General features: G+C 43.1%; 1 protein-coding gene across 2 annotated transcripts in view; it reads right to left on the reverse strand.

Moving 5' to 3' along the window:
- Positions 1 to 3,017: 3,017 nt before the first annotated feature.
- lzts2a (leucine zipper, putative tumor suppressor 2a) overlaps positions 3,018 to 21,537 on the reverse strand; it is a 49,625-nt gene continuing 31,105 nt past the window's right edge. For both annotated transcript variants that reach the window (XM_089012347.1, XM_089012348.1), the window contains 7 exons: positions 11,087 to 11,695; positions 10,114 to 10,752; positions 9,364 to 9,486; positions 8,904 to 9,050; positions 7,774 to 8,235; positions 6,870 to 6,974; positions 3,018 to 6,613 (listed from right to left, as the gene is read on the reverse strand). In XM_089012347.1, coding sequence (XP_088868473.1) covers positions 6,431 to 6,613; positions 6,870 to 6,974; positions 7,774 to 8,235; positions 8,904 to 9,050; positions 9,364 to 9,486; positions 10,114 to 10,752; positions 11,087 to 11,662 — 2,235 coding nt within the window. In that variant the 5' untranslated portion in view covers positions 11,663 to 11,695 and the 3' untranslated portion in view covers positions 3,018 to 6,430. The remainder of the gene's footprint in view (positions 6,614 to 6,869; positions 6,975 to 7,773; positions 8,236 to 8,903; positions 9,051 to 9,363; positions 9,487 to 10,113; positions 10,753 to 11,086; positions 11,696 to 21,537) is intronic.

Here is a 21,537-nt window from a genome sequence, read left to right on the forward strand (position 1 = left end):
GCCTGCCTGAGGGGAGTAGCTGGAAAAGGTGGTGGGCAGGGTGCGGAGGGTCCAGTAGGATTTTCCGCGCCCTAGTTTGGATTCTTGCAGTGTGCAAGTCCTCGAGAGTGGGTAGGGCGGTGCCAATGATTTTTTCCGCTGTCCTAACTGTCCGTTGAAGTCGGATTTTGTCCATTTTTGTGGCGGCCCCCAACCAAACGCTGATGGAAGAACACAGGATGGATTCGATGACAGCTGTGTAGAAATGTTGCAGCACCTCCTGTGGCAGGCCATGCTTCTTTAGCAGCCTCAGGAAGTACATTCTCTGTTGGGCCTTTTTCAGGATAGAGTTGGTGTTGACCTCCCACTTCATGTCCTGGGAGACTGTGATTCCCAGGAACTTGAAGGTCTCAACGGTTGACACCAGGCAGTTGGATAGTGTGAGGGGTAGCTGTGGTGATGGATGTTTCCTGAAGTCCGCGATCATCTCAACTGTCTTGAGCGTGTTCAGCTCCAGGTTGTGACGGCTGCACCAGAGCTCCAGCTGCTCCACTTGTTGTCGGTACGCAGACTCGTCGCCGTCTTTGATGAGACCGATGACCGTGGTGTCGTCTGCGAACTTTATGAATTTGACAGCATGTTTGCAATCGATTAAATAATTTATTTGATCCATTTTGAGGCAACATTGGGGAAAATCTCTCACCCAAAAAAAGAGGCACAAAATGGCGACATCCTGTGGCCATCTCCGTTTACACAGGCTGATAAATTCCTTATATGGCGCTTGGACGCCCTGTTCTGGCCTTCTGGCGGCTTTTGGGTGCAACACGAGGTCCCCAGACCAAACAAGTACAGAAAAATACACTGACGTGATGGAAGGACTGCTACAATGCGTCTTTTTTACGGTCAAGGGGGGTCCTTTAGTGACGTCACGTACAGACTCGTCACCAACTTAAAAACAAGACTTCCTGAGTATTCAAAGTAGTATAGTCTTCAAACGTAAAATATAGCTATATGCGGTGGAATCTTTGTAAAATACGCTCAGTAGAAGTCATTTGAAGCCATTTTACAAGTTATGGCCACAACTTGTCCAAAGATGTCGGTTGTCCTTTAAATGAAATGCTTTAACCCATCAAAATGTGTTCTCTCGAAAAATGAAGGCAAAGATCAAGGGAAGTGGAGCCATTTGCTATTTAGCAACTGTTGTTGTATATCTATACAACAACGGCCGTGTGCGTTTAACCTTCACCACACAGGTGCATCCTCACTCTGAAAAATGACATCAGAGGAAGTCGCTGTCAACACGAGAAACTTCATATCCCGTAGGAAACCGCGTGAGTGCTAATCTTCTGTCGAAGGGAATGGAGTTGCGTTCGATATAAATCAGAGTTGGAAATAAGCTACTTTTAAGAACAGCTTCATTACATTTTCGAAAACCAAAACTTCTAAACGATTAAATGAAAAAGAACGGCACGGTGTCTTCACGCCCCCCCGCGACCCTAATGAATATAAAACCATCTGAAAAATGGATGAATACCACTAGCGGGTGCCCATGTTCTACTACAAAAACACCAAACCAGACAATGTTTTATATTTTTTTTCATATTTTATTACTATAAATTGGAGTTAAAATAATATTACAATAAAATTACGTTTTTAAAGGAAAATCTTATTCAAGACAATAATTGTCATTCACTATGGATATCATTAGGTCAACAGTGCATGTATTTTTATATTGTCTGTCTGCATCATGTGTTGCTCCACCGTTAATATTCAAAAACCCTTGGCCAGAAGCTGGCGTACACCGCAATACTGTTTGTTGTCATTCTCTAGCCATTCTATGACATTTTTTTAGCATTGAGCTAAGTGGACTATGTAGAGACAAAGAGTAGGTGCTTTGTTTAAAAAAATATATACAGTAAAGTCTCGTTATATTGATATTCTAGGGAGTCCGAAAAATATCGATATAACCGGGACTATCGACATATCCGACCCTGCGCACATGTAATTTTCTCCGCGCGTGCATAGAAATAGCATCGTAATAAGCGGGACTATCGATATAACCGATATCGATATAACGAGACTTTACTGTATTTGCGAGCATGTGCCATAAATCCACATTTCGTGGCCATAGGCTGGCGACGAAATGCCGCACATGGACCACGATAGGGTTGAAGGTATCACTCGCCAACCATGCTGTTGTCGCCATTCGCCAACAATAGGCCGCGTTTACCAAGAAACACTCTTTAAACAATTTTTGTCCATTTGGACCAAAAAGTGACTATTTCCATTCATGAGGTGAACATGCGGCAACAGGGGGATAATCCCAGGCTGCTCCATGGAGATTTATAGCCAGATTAAAATTGATGTATGATGTCAAAAGGTTTGGGGATGATTGCAAAATGGCTGCTCGGCATTTCTGCGCCGGATTTTTTTTTGTCTGGCATAAGCGCTGCCTGCTATGGAGCAATCTGCCACTTTGAAGCTTTAATTATATGAGGCGGAAGAGGAGGATTTGGGGCAGGAAAAAATACAGACAGATCATGGCAGTTTGAAGTCAGAAAACGACACTGGGGAGAATAATGTCATCAAAAACTGTCAAGTTTTGTTAATAAGTATAATTTTTTTTTTTATGTTTACTGATGTAAAAAAAAAAAACTGCTCGGCTAGCAAAGACAGTATTTTTCAAATCTATTGTTCAAACGAGTGGCCGATCATTTTTTTGGGTGAAATAAGACAAATTGGTTTGGCATGATTGGACAATAATGGAAATACAATATATGCATTTTTATTTCACAAATTATTTTGGTCCACTAGGAGTCGTCATCCTCAGATTATACACTAATGTGTGAGTGTGGGAAAAAAAATGAAATGACCAGTTATTCAATCTGTTTGTTGTTATTTTCATTGACTACTTGTCTCTACTCGAGTAAACCTTCTGACTTTTTACTGGGCCACTCTGTAAGCACAGAGGAATTGTGAATAAACATTCACCAGACAAGAAAAATAAAATTAAAATTAAGAATTAAAAAATAAACAGGTTGAAGGTGTAACAGCTTTGTCTTTACTGAAAAAAAGTCATTTATACAGGAAATGTACACATTTACACAAACAGCATCTACTTTCGGAAACAAGTGTGATGTAACATAGGTTAACGTAGAATAACACGATAAAAAAAGCCACCAAAAAGGAGCTTAGTTCCTTTGCTCGAAAATAACGTTTGCGAATCATGTGTTATAACTCTTACATATTTACACTCGTAACACAAGGAGCAGTCGGGAAACACTTCCCAGGGCTATATGATATTTTTATGAAAAATATATAAATGTCTTTTATAATAATCATTTGCCGGCTAATGTGGGCTTTCTCTCTGACTCTGGTGTTTTGTTTCTGTTGATATATTTCTAGACATTTATTTGGATACAATTGGCATATGAAACCCACATTGATACTGATGTGCCAAAGGAAAAACAATAAAAAATATTAATAGGTGCTTTATTTGTATATGTATTTAAAAAATATACAGCCTTCACGATATAGATCTCCTTTTCGACATATATTTTAGTTTAGAAAATTGAAACTCTCATGATGAGTCCTAAAAAATAATCTGAGTTAAAGCTGACCATTTGCAGCCATTACAGTTTTCAACTGACGCCGTTTGCGTGTGCGCTGAAAACATGGTAATTTTTATGATATACAGTGAGACCTCAACTTACAAACAACTTATCTTACAAACTTTTCGTCTTAAGAACGTCATATTTATGAAAATTAAACCTTATCATAAGCACTATTTTCACAATACACACCCACCACGGCTGGCGGAGTGATCTTCGGCGGAAGCACACGACCAAACAGCGCTCCAGCCGGCGCTACTTTTCACACCCCCTCTCATTGAATGCACACGTCAATCGCCTACTTGGAACTTTTTGCTGATAATTTTACTATGATGGGACCGAAAAAAAACCACCACAGGCTCGTGTTCAGCCAAGAAGACACAAAATAAAATCACTGTCGCTGAGAAGAAAGAGATAATTGAAAAACATGAACGAGGTGTGCGTTTGTGTGATTTAGTGGCCGAGCACGGCTATGCTAAGTCAACCATGACTCCCATTCTCCGGAACAGAGAAGCCATCAAAGGTGCGCCTGTTGCAAAAGGTGTTTCCGTGCTCTCAAAGCGACGGTCTCGGGCAATCGAAGAAGTTGAAAAACTTCTGTTAATTTGGATTCACGAAAAGCAGCTATCCGGCGACAGCGTGTGTAAAGCTATTTTATGCGAGAAAGCACGGCTAATTCTCACCGATATCGCCATACGCCAACCTGGAAGTTCGGCGCTTATTGAGGATTTTAAAGCCAGTAACGGATGGTTCGAGAACATCTGAGGGCGAGAAGGAGAAGGCAATGTTGGCAAAGTGGAATGATGTGCAGGCTTTTACCGAACAGTTCCATCCAGAAAAGACTGGCTATGACATTCATCAACATGATGAACGATTGAGGTCTCACTGTATATTTTTTAGCCGTTGGGGAAAATGGCTTACAGGAGTGTCACAGCAATTCAAATTGCAGGAATTGATGTTTGTTTGCATTGTGCTTTGAGATTGGCTTCAGCTCACCAAAAGTTTCGGAAGACTCAAGTTCAAACGATTGTGACTTTGGGCTGCTGCAAGCTAAAAAAAAGCCTCGCTGGTAGCGACAAAAGGGAAAATAAAATGCGCATGGCGCCCCACCTCAAAGTTCAAACAGCAGCCTGAAAAAGAAGCAGCAGTGAGACTAATAAACTCCGTTTTTAGTTTCTTAACGCTGCTAAAAATACTTTTTAGAGGAGGAGGAGGCAGATGAAAAGCAAGAAACAGCCGCAACCTGCTGACACCTCCCACTACTGCCCTTGTTTTGATTATCTACATGTTTGTATAGAAATTGTTTTGTCTCTGAAGTGCCTTTCAACCAATCAGATGTCAAATTATCCAAATAAGTAAATATATTTATTTATCTGCCTATTAAAAAAATACAATTCGAAGTCAAAATGTAAAAGTGGGTGTACTGTAGTACCAAAATGCGCCACAACATTGCTGGCGCCTTTGAGTCTACAGAAAGAGATGGAACATAACTAAGAGCAGAAGAGTCACATTTGATTTACTCAATGCCATTTCATGCAGCAGTTGACAATGATTGTATTCTCTTACTTGTTCCCATTAACCCTCCAATGAATGTCCTTTCACATTATATGTTATCATTAACTCGTTCACTGCCAGACAATGTGCAAAAATGTGTCTACTCCAGTGCCAGGGTTTTTGTCATTGTCACTCAAATTGCAGTATCCGCAGAATATTGAGTTTTAGGACTGCATAAACATTCAATGCAGCCTTAGAAAGCTTAGACTATCTTCCTTCATCAGAAAAAAGAGGTAATTTATATGGGTCTGGAGTTATCTGACCTTGAAATGCGGGCGGCTGCACAAAAGGAAAATGCTGCCTCCTTGTGGAAGAGAAAAAAACATTGCCAGAAGTCTGACCGGAGCTTGATTTGCACCCCTACGCCAGAAAAAAACAAAAACCAGACAAATTTACAAATTCGGGAATGGCAGTGAATGAGTGAAGCTAGTGTACTTTCATGAGGTGAAATCAAGTGGTGTGGTGGAACACTTTGGTGTTTAAGGACACACTATAATTCTTTGTTGTCGTATACTTTTTTTCGGTATGCGTTCAGGGAGCAGTTCGTTGAAGGTTATTGATTATATTGTCACATTCGTGCTAATTTCTATGAGCTTGTGTATGGTGTTTATGCTAGCATGTAGCATTTATTCTACTGTACTTGTACTTCCTGGTCTGCGCAGGTTTGAAGCATTGTGAGTGAGCAGTGCAACCTTCAAAGATACACAACAAAAAAATGATAATCACGTACTGTATAGGTTAATTTACCCCTTTGCTGAGATTTTACTCCACAACCTCAAAATGTTTCCGCAACTGCGCCATATTGAGTCGAGTCAAGAAAAGCAACAATTGCGAATAATTTGTTTCACTATCGCCCTCGTCACGGTTGCCGTGATACTAGTGGATGAAAGCAATTGAGGTTAGCATGCTCAGGCTAATATCTTCTTAAATGAAGACAACACGATGTCGAGTAGCAGATGTAGTGGCGTTATCACATGAAATGACAAGCGTGCTTGTGCCCCGTTGTAAAGCTGAAGAAAATGTGCATGTAGTCGACATTTTTTGGGGTGTTTCCAACAATCCTTCCTGATTGAACAATTCTCGCTGCTTCAGAAGGAAATGGTTTTTGTGCTCACTTTGTAGTGGTTAAACAAAAGTCTTGGGGGAAAAAGTGCAGGTGAAACGCTGTATGAAAGATCACGACGAGGAAGAATGCACCTTTGGGAGTTGCTCAAGAGGTAAAGCAAGCCGTCTTTTTTCATTTTTATTTTATTCCCCTGGTCTGAGGTTCGTTTCGCGTGGGCTCTTTATATCTCCGTGGCGGTAATCTCCTCAAAGTGGATGTCGTTGCTGCCACTGTGCACTTCATAGTCGTCCATTTCCCTGTTCTCCAGCTCCAGACTCAGCTCCCGCATCACCCGCTCCAGGTCGCGATTCCGCCGGTACATCTGGATGTAGTTCTGCTGCAGCTGCTTCTGGTAGCGGATCACCTGTTCATCCGGTCCAGGCAAGGAAATAAAATACAATTAACATTGTTGTCGTTGTCCGAATGTTTACAATGAAAGCAAAGTCACAAATCCTTTTATATGTGATATTCGGATTCATATTGAATTGGTGGCAGAAGAATGAAGCAGAAAGTTGCCATTTTGTCAATCAACAACTGGACAAAATGGCCGCCCTTGGAGATGGTTAAAAGTGGCTTTATCAGTGATGAAAATGCGTCAAGACTGACAAATGAATTTTTACCTTGTCCTTTTCCTCCTGCCACACCCTGCGTTCATCTTCAAACCGGGACAGCAGCTCCTCGCCTGTCCTCCTCTCGTACATGAGTTCGGCCTTCAGCCTGTCAACCTGACACAAGGCAAAAATGCGCTTTGACTCCATAGCTTTTCTTGAGCAGATTTTTTTAATGTTTACCGACGAACAAATAGCATTAACACGCACGCATGTATAGTAACTCTGTTTTCCAAACCATGAAGTGGCGTTGTAGCTCTGTGGTAGAGCGCATGCTTTGCATATATGAGGTCCCCGGATCAATCCCTGGCATCTCTACTTGAGACTTTGAAAATTTCACTGTCAGGTGACATTTAGAGGCTTTCCTATTCTTATTGAAAAACAACCATGTCGCTGACCGTGACAATGTTTCAAGCTTATAGAAAAAAGACCATTTATACTGAGGTTTTATAAGCATGAAAATAAGCGACCTTGGCATTTTTGACCCCATTTTGACAATTTTTAGCACGTAGAAAAAGACCATGTACTGCATAGTAAGCCGTTTTTTAGCAGGAAAAAACGACCATGAATAGTGTACTGTGTTTTTGACCCAAAAAAAACAAACATGTATAGTAAGGCATTTCTGACCTCCTGAAAACAACCATGTATGATAAGGCGTTTCTGACCCAAAAAAAACAACCAAGGCGCTTTTGACTTGAAAAAAAAAGACCATGTATAGTAAGGCGTTTTTGAGCCAAAAATAACTGTACAGTAAGGCATTTTTGAGCCCCCCCACCCAAAAAAACGGCCATGTGTAGTAATGCATTTTTAACCGAAAACAAAACAACCATGTATAGTAAGGCGTCTATTTTTTATCTTTATAGTCAAGCGTTATTTTAAAGCAAAAAAGTTGTCGTAAGGCGTTGTCCGACAGTACCTGTTGTCTGAGTCCCAGCAGAGTTTCTGCATTCTGCCTGAGCGCCTTGGTTTCATCGCTCTCTCCTCCCCAGTCCTCCATGTTGCGATACACGCAGGGGCTGGGCACCCCCCTGGCGGACAGGCCCCGCCCCTGACGGAGAGGCAGTCCGACGCACGGGACCTTGGCGCTCGCAAGGCGCGGCGGCGTGTCGTCCTCCAGGCGCGCTAGCTTCTCCCGCAGAAGCTCGGCTTCGCTTTTGCGCCTCTGCAGCTCGTTCTGGCAGACCTCCAGCTCCAGGGAGCGAGTGCGGAGGGCCGCCTGGGCCTCCTGACAGCGAGCCTGGCCGGCCTGTTGCTCCGATCGGGCTTCTCTCAGCTGGGCCTTCAGCGCCACAATGTCGCCGGCTTTCTGGCTCAGCTCCGATTGGATCTCTTTCAGTTGCTGCTTGAGCAGCGAGATCTCGCCCGACTTCTGGCACACCTGCGGCCCACCGCCACATGAAATTATGTTGTTGAATTGGTTGGTAGTGTTTGGGATCACGGATTTGTTCACGGTTCTTGAACGCGCCTCCAAAGTCAATGTGAAAGTATTTATTCAGCTTGAACTTAGGTACCATATTTTCTGGTGTATAAAGCGCACCCAAAAGCCTTCATTTTCTTCAAAAGATGACCCTGCGCCTTATCATATGTGAAGTAATATTGAGCCAAAACAGATCTCACAACCCATTTCAGTAGCCATTGACCTCTTTTCCCCCCATAGAAGTAGTGCGGAACCCCACCCTCTACTGTAGCCCTTTATAATGTGGTGTGCCTTATATTAGGAAAACTTCTATATATTTATATCGTGTATTTTATAAAACTCATTCATTGAAGGTGTGCCTTACAGGACAGTGTGCCCTATATATGGAAAGAGTTTGAAAATAAACCATTTATTGGGGGTGCGCCTTATACACTGGACAGTACGATAACCTATATGTTTAGAAAGAATGGGTTATATTTTCTCATACCTACGGTTGCGGACTGTTGTTATTTTATTTTTTTGGAATGCTTCACGAAGTCTCTTCAAACATTTCATAATAAGAAATAAAAGCATGTATCAATTCTGCTGTTACGGTGTTGAATCATGGTGAAAAAAAAAACACCTCCCACCTCCCACTTGGTCTCCTCCAGCCGCGGGCCGAGTTGCGTCTGCTCACGCTGGATGGTGGCGCACCTCCTCTCCAGAGATTCCCTGTCCTGCAACAGGGACGAGAAGTCTTCCTGCAGCTTCTTTTTCTCTTGCTGTAGTTGAAAAATCTGGCAACACAACAAAATGAAGACGGGCTTTCATACAGACTCGCTGAGACACTTTTTTTTAAGGCACATTCAAATGAAAGTACAGTAAAGTCTCGTTATATCGATAGTACTGCTTATTACGATTATATTTCTATGAACGCAAGGAGAAAATTTACATGCCGCAGGATCGGATATATCGATAGTCCGGTTATATCGATATTTTTTCCCACTCCCGAGAATATCGATATAACGAGACTTTACTGTATTTCGATGCAAATCATCTGACATTCAATGAGTATGCGTGAGTGAAGAAGGATTGCAAAAAAAGGTCAACCTGCAACTGGAGGACCTGCTGCGCCCTCTGGGCCTTCTGAGAGGCCTGCTTCATCTTGCTGGCGCAGTTCTCCCTTAGCTCCTCCATCTCTTTTTCACAGCGACGCTGCTTCTCCTCATACACCTTTCATGGGAAAAAAAGCCAATTGTGGATTGCGAGAGTGAAATCGGGTTGTCCTTTTTATCAATGCTGAAGTAAGGGGAGGAGCCTGGTTGAGTTCAGCCATAGCACTCTCTAATGGAAAAGTAGGGATTTGTTGCTATCTTGTGGGATCTACGGGCACTTAGAACCCCATCGGGAGGTTTTGTTTTCTTTTTTAAGGGCTTTTGCCCCAAATAAAGAGTAACTTAACACTGGTTTTGTTCTTCTCGGCGATTAACACATTCACTGCCAGACGATGTTTCACTGCCAGGGTTTTTGTCATTTTCACTCAAATTGCAGGACCCGCACAGTATTGAGTTTTAGGACTGCATAAACATTCAACATAGCGTGAGACACCGTAGATTCTCTTATTTCATCAGAAAAAAAGATTTAATTCCTAAGTTATAAGACTCTGGAGTTATTTGAGCTTGAAATGGGGGTGGCTGTACAAAAGGCAAATGCTGCCCCCTCGTGAGAGGGGAAAAAGATTGCCAGAGGTCTGACCGACGCTTGAAACTCACCCCCACGCAAAAACAAAAACAACAACTTTTAAATTCCTGAATAAATGTGGGAATGGCAGTGAATGAGTGAAGTTGCCCCGGGTCTCACCTGGCAGATGGCGGCTTCATTCTCATCCAGATTTTCCCGCAGATGCTGAAGCTCCATGTCGCGCTCCCTCAGCTTCTCCTCCAGGTCCCGCACGACCACCTCGAAGCCCTCCACAGGGGGCGACGTGTGTCCGCACGAGCCACTGTCCGACAGGGGCTGCCCGCGCCCACTCAGTGAGCCCGAGCCACTGCTTTTACTGGATGACGAACGGCCACTATCCGAGTGACCGTGAATCCCGATTCCGTTTGAAGTGTTTCTGACCGCAACCTGCCCGGGGTCCGGGTGGGCTGACCCCGAGCCGGAGCCCTCGCTGGGGGCCAAACTAAAACCTGTGCTGCTGTGAGTGGGCAGGCTGGAGAGCGAGTTCCTCCCGGAGTCAGACATGGAGCAAGAGTGGCTGCCGCGAGTGTTGCACACCCCGCCGAAGGAGTCGCGCTTGTCTTCCGAAGAGGAGCTAGCGCTGCTCGCTGCGTTTGCTGCGCCGGTGGACGCGGCGAGGGGAAGGAGGAGATTGAGGCTGCCTTGGCTCTCTGACAGACTACAGCCACCTGCTCGGGGAGACAAGTAATGCACCGAGTGGCGATTTTTGGGAACGACGGGCTTGAACGCTGTTGGACGGATGAGCACTTTCTCCATGTTCTAAAAAAAGGACAAAATGAAACAAGTTCAGGTTCGCATTTCAAACAGTAAAACAAAAATACGACTTGATGGTATTTGCCGTCAATTTTTTTAAAAACTCATTCACAGCCATTCTCGAATGTATTCGGGAATTGAAAAGTGTGACGTGGAGCGCCATTCCTGAATTTGTTTGGGGGGTGCCGATAAAGCGCTGGTCAGACCTCTGGTAATGTTTCCCTTCCACGAGGGGGCAGCATTTGCCGTTTGTCCATGGTCGTGCTTTGTTACAGCTTCTGCTGTTGTTAAAACGCTATATAAATCAATATGTATGCAGTGTATTGTATTTTGTACTTGCCTTCTCAAGCTGTCCAGAAACAGGAATGAGTTTAGGGGGAGGTCCTCCGATATTGCCATTCAAAGTCCGATTGTCCCGCTGGTCCTCCGAGTCGCTACAAGGACTTACAGCGGATCCCACCACGTTGTCATTCCAATCGCCGATGACCACGTCTTTGCTCACGTATCCCGAGTTCTTTTGAATCTCGCCGCCGGTCGCCGCACCCTTGCTGGCTGCAGAGTGGCTGGGTCGTGGTTGCTTCTTGGTGGGCAGCGGCGGTGGCGGAACCTCTTCCGTTTGGTGGCAGATAACCAGCAGCTGTTCTAAGGAGCCGGTGCTGCGGAGGGTGTTATCCTGGAGGCGGAAGCAGCTGGTCGCCGGCGTCGAACGCCTTTGCTTGCCGGTAAATTCGCTCGCTGCCCGGCAGTGCCTCTCTTGGTGCGTCCGGCCTGATATGAGACTGCTTACGGAACCCATCGCGGGAGCCGAGCCGCAGGAGGTTGGCGAGGGGGGAGGGGAGGAGAACGGCTGGCACTCCTGGACGTTGACAGCGGGCTTGGGGTGGTCAGTGACAAGAAGAGTCTGGACTAGAGCCATGGCACCGCGATGACGTTAGGCACACCACGCAGCCTGCGGTAGAAGACAAGTGAAAACATTTGACAGAGGTTCTTCGGTTTCAGACAAAAAGAAAACAAAAAAACAAAAAGAGAACCTTTCTGAATCACTGATGTATAGCACCAACAACTGAAGAGGAGGACAAACTCAATGTACTGTATTTTCCGCTGCACCCACAAGTCTTGATTTTCTTCAATAGATGACCCTGCCACTTATACTCCGGTGCGCCTCATATGTGAAGTAATACTGAGCCTCAACAGGTCTCGCAACTACTGTCCGCAGCCACTGACTCAATTTCCTCCCTGTAGAAGTAGTGCGTATCCCCAGCCTCTACTGTAGCGCCTTATAGTGTGGCGTACCTTATATTTGGATAACTTTTATGTATTTATACATTATATTTGGAAAACATTTTACATTCATGGAAGGTGTACCTTATAATCCGGTGCGCCTTACATATGGAAAAAGTTTGAAAATACACAATTCATTGGGGGTGCGCCTTATACACCAGAAAATACGGTAATTATGTTTTTGTTTGTTTGTTTTTTGTTAGTATTGGTGGATACCAAGTACTTTTACTGTCAGTATTTTTGATATTTTTGATTTATGATTTACGATTTATTATTTATGATTTATTATTTATTTATGAGTAGTAGTTGGGCTTTTTTGTTTCAAATTTTTTAGAGTTAAAATGTCTTACATCTGCACACACTACAGTTTATCTGAAGAATGCTGACATGACATTTTAAACAAAACACGTTAACTGTTGCCAATCAAATGGTGAAAAAGCTACTCTGTAGAGTTCATATGCTTGTAAATCTGACTGTGATGACGTCAGTGCCTCACCAGCCATGAACCTCACCGCACGTCACTGACATTTTACATCATGAGCCTCCATCGCTTCATGCTGCTGATTGCCAATTTCACTCATGAGGCTAGCTAGCTAGCTAGCGGTCAGCGGTGTGATTTTTTCTGGGGAGAACGCCGATGAAACGACACTTCACTTGATGCCGTGCGTGCGCGCCATTCCAACTGTAAGCGTGGCAGCAGATTAAGCCCTTCCGTTTGCAGATAGCATTATCGGCGTCGGCTGCCCGGGTGAGCGCACATTCTCGGCCCAGTCGTGCCAAGCCTAAATCCGTCTGGCCAAGCGGAATAATCCACAACAGATATAAATGCACACAGTCTGCCAGACCTAACGCCGTCGCGGCACCATGGAACACATCAGTCGGGTCCAGTGGAAAAAGCTGTCAGGTGATATGCCGCATGAAAGCATAAAATCTTTATGAAATGTTTTTTTTTCTGTGACTTTACTCATCAAAAGATGGACCTGAATATTGTCGACATTGGCTTAGAAAGTTACTTGTAGAACAAATAAATCTGCTGAAATATGTAAATAAAAATCTACAAAAAAAGACATTTGTTAATGGAAAGAAATAATCAGATCTTTTAAAAAATTGCACTAAAAAGTTTAGTGGAGGTCACATGGTTCAATTCAAATTCTTTAATTTGACGCAAATGTTTTCACCCTGCAGTATGACATAAAAGGAGGATGTCTCACTGTTGCCAGATGTTCTGGGTGTAATCCGTATCTCAAACTATTTTCTTATCTCTCCAAAACTAACGGCTGCAGGTTGTTTGTGGTACCGAGGTGCCCCCCCCCCCCAAAAAAAAAAAAAACAAACAAAAAACTTGGACAATCTGTGGAACAGATGCATGCATTGAAATAAGAAAAAAACCAATACTTTCCCGAACAACCTATTGTCGTTTTCAAATGAGAGAAGAAAAAAACAACAGACTAAAATAACTCCAGGAAGGTGGTCGAGAGTCTGGAAGTCACGGCTATCCGGCCCACGAGAAGAAAACAAAGAGGAGGTTTAATTATTTGTAATTCATCAACCAACTTTGTGTTTGGTTTCTCGCAGTGGGTCTTTGTGCAATGCACACGTGCAAGTGATCCACAACAATTAACGACATTTTTGCGATTGTCATGATTTCCCCATACGGCAAAAATAAGAACACCTGGTGAACACCAACTATGTTTTCTTCCTCAATTCATCCTACTGTTCATTTGAAATAGAACGAAGAATCCAATCTCTCGGCCTGGGAGTATATTACGTGAAACAAGACCAATTCAAAACAATCGGTCCAAAGGTCCAAAAGCACAATGTTGCCAGACAAGTCTTCTTGGGTCAAAATCCACCATTGTTTTTTAAATCTCGCTTATCCCCTTTAGGATCTTGAGCTTCTCAAAACCAACAGCTAGCTAGTCACGCTTGCATTTACGGTATCACTGGGTGCTCAGTCGAACATACTGCTAGACCACTTGTGCCAAAGTTAAGGCCCGGGGCCAAATCTGGCCCATCATTTTATTCGGTCCTTGAAAGCAAATTTGTGAAATTCCTTGTTGCGGTTGAGGAATTACTTCTGTTATATAGCTAGAAGTAATCAGTGTAGACGCAGGGAGTAGTCCTCTGCTCCTCCCGACCTGAGAGCAGGGAACAATCATAGCAGAGTCTGGCCCTGCTACATCTGGACAGTAGGGATATATATAGGGCCAAAACTACCAGCAAAAGATTTTAGTTCGCTGACGAAGCCTCTTGGATAAGAAGCGAAACGTACGACACTTTCGAAGAAGTACAGATGACGGCTGAAGAAACCTTCTTATCGATAAGCCACAATAAGTCATTATTTTTTACATCAAATTTGAAAACTAGGTATTAGTTTAATTGTTATGTCCTCTATATGTAATATGTGGAGAGGATTACACATTCTAATGGCCTCCCTAAATTCATAACTGTCCCGTGTGGAAACCATAACTAGAATGGGGCAAAAAAATGACACTTGATTTTTTTTTTAGAAAATGAGACTGTATATTATTTTAATCTCATAAAAACACAATCAGTGGCCAGGATGACATTTCGATTGTTGAAAAGCAACACAATGAGAATATTTTAGTGACAGGAAAGATGGTAATGTGGCTTCGGTGTCCCTCTCCACTTTCCCCGTTTCACGCATCATCCTCAGTATCGGCAAAACAAGGAGAGAAAGATGGAAAACATTTCTCATCAGCTCTAAAAATAGAACGCATCTTAAGAGCCAGAAAGGGGCCAGATATCTTTTTCATGCGCTTATTCTTCTCGGTGAGGCATTTGAGTCGACATTTAAAAATAAACGGCAATCAAATCGCAGCCTTGCAATCGCGGGGTCACCCTGGGGGCACCTGACTGACACTACATCCTTCCTTGGGAAAATTCAAAAATGCCGCCAAACGTCTCTGAAGTAGGCTGATGGCCTTAGGAAGCAACTCAAAGGCGGTTTAGCGTGCCACCAACTGGCCAAGCTTATCAGGTAGTTCTCAAATAAGTTGCACTAGCGGAGTCCGCGATGGGCAAATAATCTCGTTATTATAAGACTGTTTAATACCGCCAGCACATTCCCGAAAGCGGAAGCGCATTATTCCGCAGTAACATCATTGCTCGCAATCGCACGCAAACCCCGCAGCCCAGCTGTATTTGAGGCTCGGCGGGATGGTGAGGAAAAATAAAAGACAGTTTGCAGGGGGGCTGAGACAAAGGAGGTCATGATGGGAAGCGGAAGAGGGGGAGCGGAAAGTTCAGAAGGATTCCATCCAGTACCTGCTTGTCTAAAGAGAGGCTCCACAGAGGCTTTGGCAAAGCAGAACTCACTAATCCCATTTGCAGAGCGCACAGACGCCATAATGATGTTCCGACCAGGGGAAATCAATTGTGAAGGGAGATATAATTTCAAATGGTACCCAAATGTGTCGTTTCTTATTTCGACGGTGAAAAAGCCCATTGTCTTGAACGCATCGGTTTGAAACAGGCACTAACTTAGAATGTCGTCGGTATCCAAAGTAAGGAGATTGTTTTTAAGTGAGGAGAATGAGGGCAAAAAAAATATATATATAAGACAGCAATGATGAATTGACTCGACTTTTAGGTTGGCGTCAGGCAGTGGTGGACCGTCAAGGCCTGCAAGGCCTTCTCTGCTGGCCTGAAAATATCTGAATCATCGACTAATGTTAATTATATTTCGTTCATGAATGCTTACTAAATAATACCAAATTGTCTTTCAGCTTCCTTTCATTGCTTTTCCCCTGTTTTGCTGCTTCCAGGTGTGTGTTTTCGTTTTTAAGCGTTTAACCAATCGCATTTCAGCCATTATTTGTGACCAGGGTCAGAACAATGGAGCGTAAGCGCAGAGCGTCGATGCGTATGTGGAACTGTCGCGGATTGGAATTGAAGCGGATTTACGTGGGGCAGGAGATGTGAGACCATCTCTGTACTTACAGCTTCGTGTTTGCTTTCAACATTTAGCTTGTAGCAGACGTGCACATTCCACCATGACGTCCCTGATCCACTGGTGAAAATGACACTTTGATCCTCTCCTCTTTCATGGAGAACGGCTTCAAGCCACAAAGAAGGTGCAGAAAATGCTGACGATTGAATGTGTGTGTCTTTTGTGTTATGTCACATTATTTGTTACTGAGGTTTTTTTTTTGTTCTTTTGACTTCAACATGGTGCCGTGACAGTGGCTGCCATGACAGCAGCTCCTGTATTTATTTTTGTACCTCTTCCTTTCCTTTCCTCTTACGTTTATAACTTTGCTACTGTGAAATGTACATTTCTTCACCGCAAGACTAATAAAGGCTAATCCTAACCAATCCAAAACCTACCTGGACGCCTTCACAATCCGTTCTGCGGGCCCTGTAGCATAAAATAAGTGTCGATAAAACTGTTATTTTAACTTTATCAGATTTTGAGTTTGCAACACCAATGCCTTATTTCCTGGCTAACAGTTCCCACTAGTGGACTTGTAACTGTGGTAAATCACACCACACTTTTTATGTGAATCGCCGTCGCAGCTGAACCTATTGGTGTCAGGTTAGGTACACTTGGAATGTAGTGTCAGAAATAGTCCCCAGTAGCATTTGCTTATGCTAGCGCAGACTCGTCTATCGCGATCATCCCCATTTTGATCCGAGGAGGCAAAATGTGTTGTTGTTGTTTTTTTTTACAAACGTTATGGTGGAGTGAAATTAGAAAAGCTATTAGACTCTTTTTTTGGCACATTTCCAACAGACACTAACAGTATTGTAACTCAAGAGTGGCTCTCCTCTCAGTCAATCAACTGATTGGTCAAAATTGAACTGTCACAATGCCACACCCCCTTCAAAAAAGATTTGCCGTCTTATGACAAACTGCAACAATGAAAATGAACAACAAAACACAGTGGCCCTTTGTTTACTGTCACATTCCTCTTTGTTTATGTCACGCAGCGATGATGTACAATCAGCGTTGGAAACACAAGTCAGATCAGACTGGAGATTAAATGAGCTCTACTATACATCTCTTGAGGAGCCCTTTCCCCCCTTGTCTTCTCTTCAGTGTGGTGATTCGTTTGAAGCAATAAAAAAATCTGGAATGGATGGCATTAAAAATCCAATCCGCCACCCCACCGGCCACTTGAGCTGCGCGGTTTGATTTTAAATCGGCTTCTGGAGCAGAAACACGCGCGGCGTGACGATATTGTGGAGGGGGAGGGAGCAACAGGTGGGAAAAGTAATATAGTCGGATCACAGACCCCGTGTGAACAAATGCTGGACGAGACATATGAGAACCACAGAAGGAGTCCATCGCTAATAGTTCTTATTTGAAGAGTTTAGAGTATGACGTCGCACAACATCAGTTAAGCTCAGTCATGAAAGGAGTGAGAAGAAATATTTCGCTTTTAAAGCCTGGGTGGCAGCAATTCATCGCGAGAGTTGTCACCGGGCTTTGCAGGTGAGTCATGGAAACTAAAGAAAGATCCACAAATGCAGGCAAGAAGCCCACTGACACCCACAATCGGTCAATACCACATCACGCTTGCCATTTGTTAGCCTGCCATCCAGTGAGAAATGTCTATTACAAACGCGCTCCCCCAAACATCCCCCTATCATCTCACGGGGGGAGTCTTTTTCTTTTCATGAGCCGCCAGAAGACTGGAGGTTATATTGTTCCGCCATTCCAATGCGGTGACTGGGCTTGTCTGAGAGGCTGCTTACTGTCACCCCCCACCCTCATCGCCTCCTCGGCCCCGCATGGTCTCCGTCTCATGCTTTCTCTCTCTTTGCATCTTCTCAGTGGGCCACATTGGGATCACAAACAGCTGCCTGAGTGCCAAAGCTCTTTTTTTTATCCATTTTGGCAACAGAAAATAGTTGGTTGCAAGTTTGAACAAATCGCTGGGAGATCAAGCATCCAGGCGGCTGGAACTTAAGCAGAAGGTCTACGCTTTCTCTAAATAAATAAATAAATAAAAGGCAAATTAATGCAAAAAAAAAAAAAAAAAATCAACAAAAAGATAAATAAATACATAAATATATAAGTGACCAAATAAACAAACAATAAATAAATAAAAGGAGACCAAATACAGTAAAGTCTCGTTATATCGATATTCTCAGGAGTCGGAAAACATATCGATATATCCGATCCTGCGGGCATGTAATTTTCTCCTTGAGTGCATAGAAATAGTATCGTAATAAGCAGTACTATCGATATAACCGATATCGATATAACGAGACTTTACTGTACATAAACAAATAAATGAATGAACACATCAGTGAACAAATAAACAAACAAATAAATATATAAAAGGAACATGAATACACAAATACATAAATAAACAAAAAGATAAATAAACACAGAAATGTATAAGTGACCAAATAATGAAACAAATACATTAATTTTTAATTAATAAAAGGTAAATAAATAAGTGAACAAATATAAACAAATAAATACATATATAAAAGTAAATTGAATAAATAAATAAATAAATAAATAGATGAAAAGATAAATTAAAACATAAATATATAAGCGACCAAACAAACAAACAAACAAATAAATAAATACATAAATAAATAAAACAAAAATAAATAAATACATAAGTGAACAAATAAACAAAGAAATAAAAGGAAAATGAATACACAAATACATACATAAACAAAAATAAACAAATGCATAAAAATATGAGTGACCATATAAACAAACAAACAAATATATGTATAAATAATAAATATGTAAATAAATAAATTTTCTGGGGCTAATTGGCAACAGAGTAAAAAACTAAAACCGAGAAGGGTGCTTGGTAGCAAATCATGTGCAGAACGTGCAATTGCCTTCCCGTTTTAATGTCACGCTACTTAAGTAGTCGATTGAGCCGCCGTGACGCCACCGACGCTCGCCCCAACGCAGGCCTCATAAGGATTAACACATCCCAACCGTGCGCAAACATCGTTTCGCTCTCAAGGCAAGAGCTCTCTCGACCGTGGGCTAACCAACACCCAGATCCAACAGGCAAGTTCCAAAATTCTCCTCGGGGGTTGACGGCGAGAGCAGCCAGATAACGACAAAAAAGAAGTAGGATGCATTAGACATCAATAAGATGCGAGAGGCGACACGGTCTCGTGGAGACGAGATGGCCATCTGGGGACACAAACTGTCTAGCACATGCTTATTTATGGGTTCATTTTGAATCAACTTGACCCATCTGTGAGCTGAGAGCTTCCAAAAATTGGGTTAGAAGAACGGCCCTGTCGAGGCAAAAAAAAGAGAAAAAAAGAAAAGAAATCATCAGTGGTCATTGACCTCCAGGTGCTCAATGAAAGCAAGAAATGATGCTGCGTTGCGATTTGGAGCACTTTGGACACTTGCATTTTCTCTCAGGGTAATCTTTCAAAGTAATCACTCCAAATAATGGATGACTAATTTAACTGTGAGCAAGCTGCTGATTGCTTGTTGCGTTTCAGGCGCAAATCCGCCAGATGAAGTCTGGCACAGGTGGAAAGAGACGAACGAGAGAGTAGAAAGCTGGTTGAAATTCCTGATCTGCTGGATGTTGTGTTTTCCAGGAGTTTTTCCAGACGCTGACGGCTACCCGACGGCGGTCAGACAAGCAGACACTGGAAATACCACCAGTGTCATTTTCCTTCTTTAAAGACGCAGTGGACTTTTGTCCGTTTGCAAGAATCAATGGTATCACTTGAGATGTTTAACTTTGAGGCCGCATTGATCTGAAAACTTAAATTTAGATATGCTCTGATTCTGAAACTTCATCACCTTTGCCTCGCTTTGCCTCGGGCTGAAGTGGAGGGCCATTGTTTCACTAGTTCCCCGGACAATTGCTGCATCAGAGTTGTGGCTGGAGAAGGAGAGCAGGGTATGAGGCCCTACAGGGTCCGACGTTAATGGTGGCTTGTTGGCCCTGGGCCAGTATCATGTCATATTAAGCCATGACGTACCGTATGCAGTGCTACCTCTACTTACGAAATCAGGGGAGCAATTTCTTAACTCGAAAAGATGCTATGAATCAAGGGTGTCAAAGTAATGTTTTCATTGTAGTACCTCTCAGGGGCCATTATGAATTTGGGGAAGCCATTAGACTGTTACATCCCCTCCAAATATTACATATAGAGCGCACAACAAATTAGTGAAGAACTAGTTTTCCAATCTGAGGTCAAAAATAGTGACTCTTATTGTGGTTTACATGTGACAATTTGAAATTTTGATTCAGACAAACAATCATTTTTCATGTTTGACTTGCTTCGTGGGCCGAATAAAGTGATGTGGCGGACCACATTTGGCCCCTGGGCCTCGACCTTGACACCGGTGCTATAAATGAAAGCATTATTGACATGTATTGCATTACATCACAAGCATACAGGACCCGTTCTGGTTCTGATGGGGCCATCTTGTCTGACGATGAAACCAAAAAAGGGTGCTCACTCGAAAAGGCTTTATGTCATGTTCAAGCTCTGGCCTCAACTCGGGGCCCAAGTGGTCTCGTACACCTGGACGCTGAGTTCCGAGTTCAAGTCCTCAACCAGCAGGAGAATGTGTTCAAAACATCAGCTTTGTCAATCAAGTGCAGACAGAGATCTGTGGAATCGGCCATCCGAGCATAGCATTCCTCACCGTGGTTGTCCTGTGCCGGGTAAATGGAGAGAATCCATTTGATAGATGGATGCACTTGTTCGGGACAATAAAGGGGGATTCTTCTTCTAATCCGCATTTGAAACAGAACCCAGCCAATATCTGCACTTTCATCTTGTAACGCGGCAACCCGCAATCAGATAATGACATCTGGAAGGACGCCTGCGCCACTATTTGGTAGCGACGTGGGGGAATACTTGTCGGACATTGACGATTGCTTTTGAGACACCTGGACAGGAGAAGGAAGTGGTCTGGCATGAAGTCCACATGGCTTTACAAAATTTTGCAGCTCTGACGCTACCTCGAAGTTGATGTTCCACGATGCTAGCTAAAATCTGGACCAAATCCTCATCTGTAATAAGTTATTGTAAACATTTTCTTGTAACTGAAATGGGTATGGCAGTAACAAAAGCGGAGTACACCATGATTCCATCCATCCATTTCCCGATTTGCTTTCCTCATAAAAGGTTCGCGGGGGGTACTGGAGCCTATCCCAGCTGTCATCGGGGAGTTGGCGGGGGACACCATGTACCAGTTGCCACAGAGACAAACAACCATGCAAACTCGCACTCAAACCTTGGGACAAAAGGTCCAAACCTTTTGCAAAGGGGACTAGATTTGGTGTGTTAAAAATGTAGAGTGGTCAATCCTGCCGGACGTTCTTTACATATAACAACAATTAATTCTCAATACATTTGAGTGAGATATCTGTGTTTCACATTTCATTTTTTTCACTGCCAGACGATGTGCAAAAATGTGCCCACTCCAGTGCCAGTGTTTTTTTGTCATTTTCACTCAAATTGCAGGACCCACAGCATATTGAGTTTTAGGACTACATAAACATTCAATTCAGCGTAAGAAAG

This window comes from Hippocampus bargibanti, linkage group LG13 (genome assembly GCF_051943395.1).
Source record: "Hippocampus bargibanti isolate YZ-2025 linkage group LG13, ASM5194339v1, whole genome shotgun sequence".
In the NCBI taxonomy this organism is placed as follows: Eukaryota; Metazoa; Chordata; class Actinopteri; order Syngnathiformes; family Syngnathidae; genus Hippocampus; species Hippocampus bargibanti.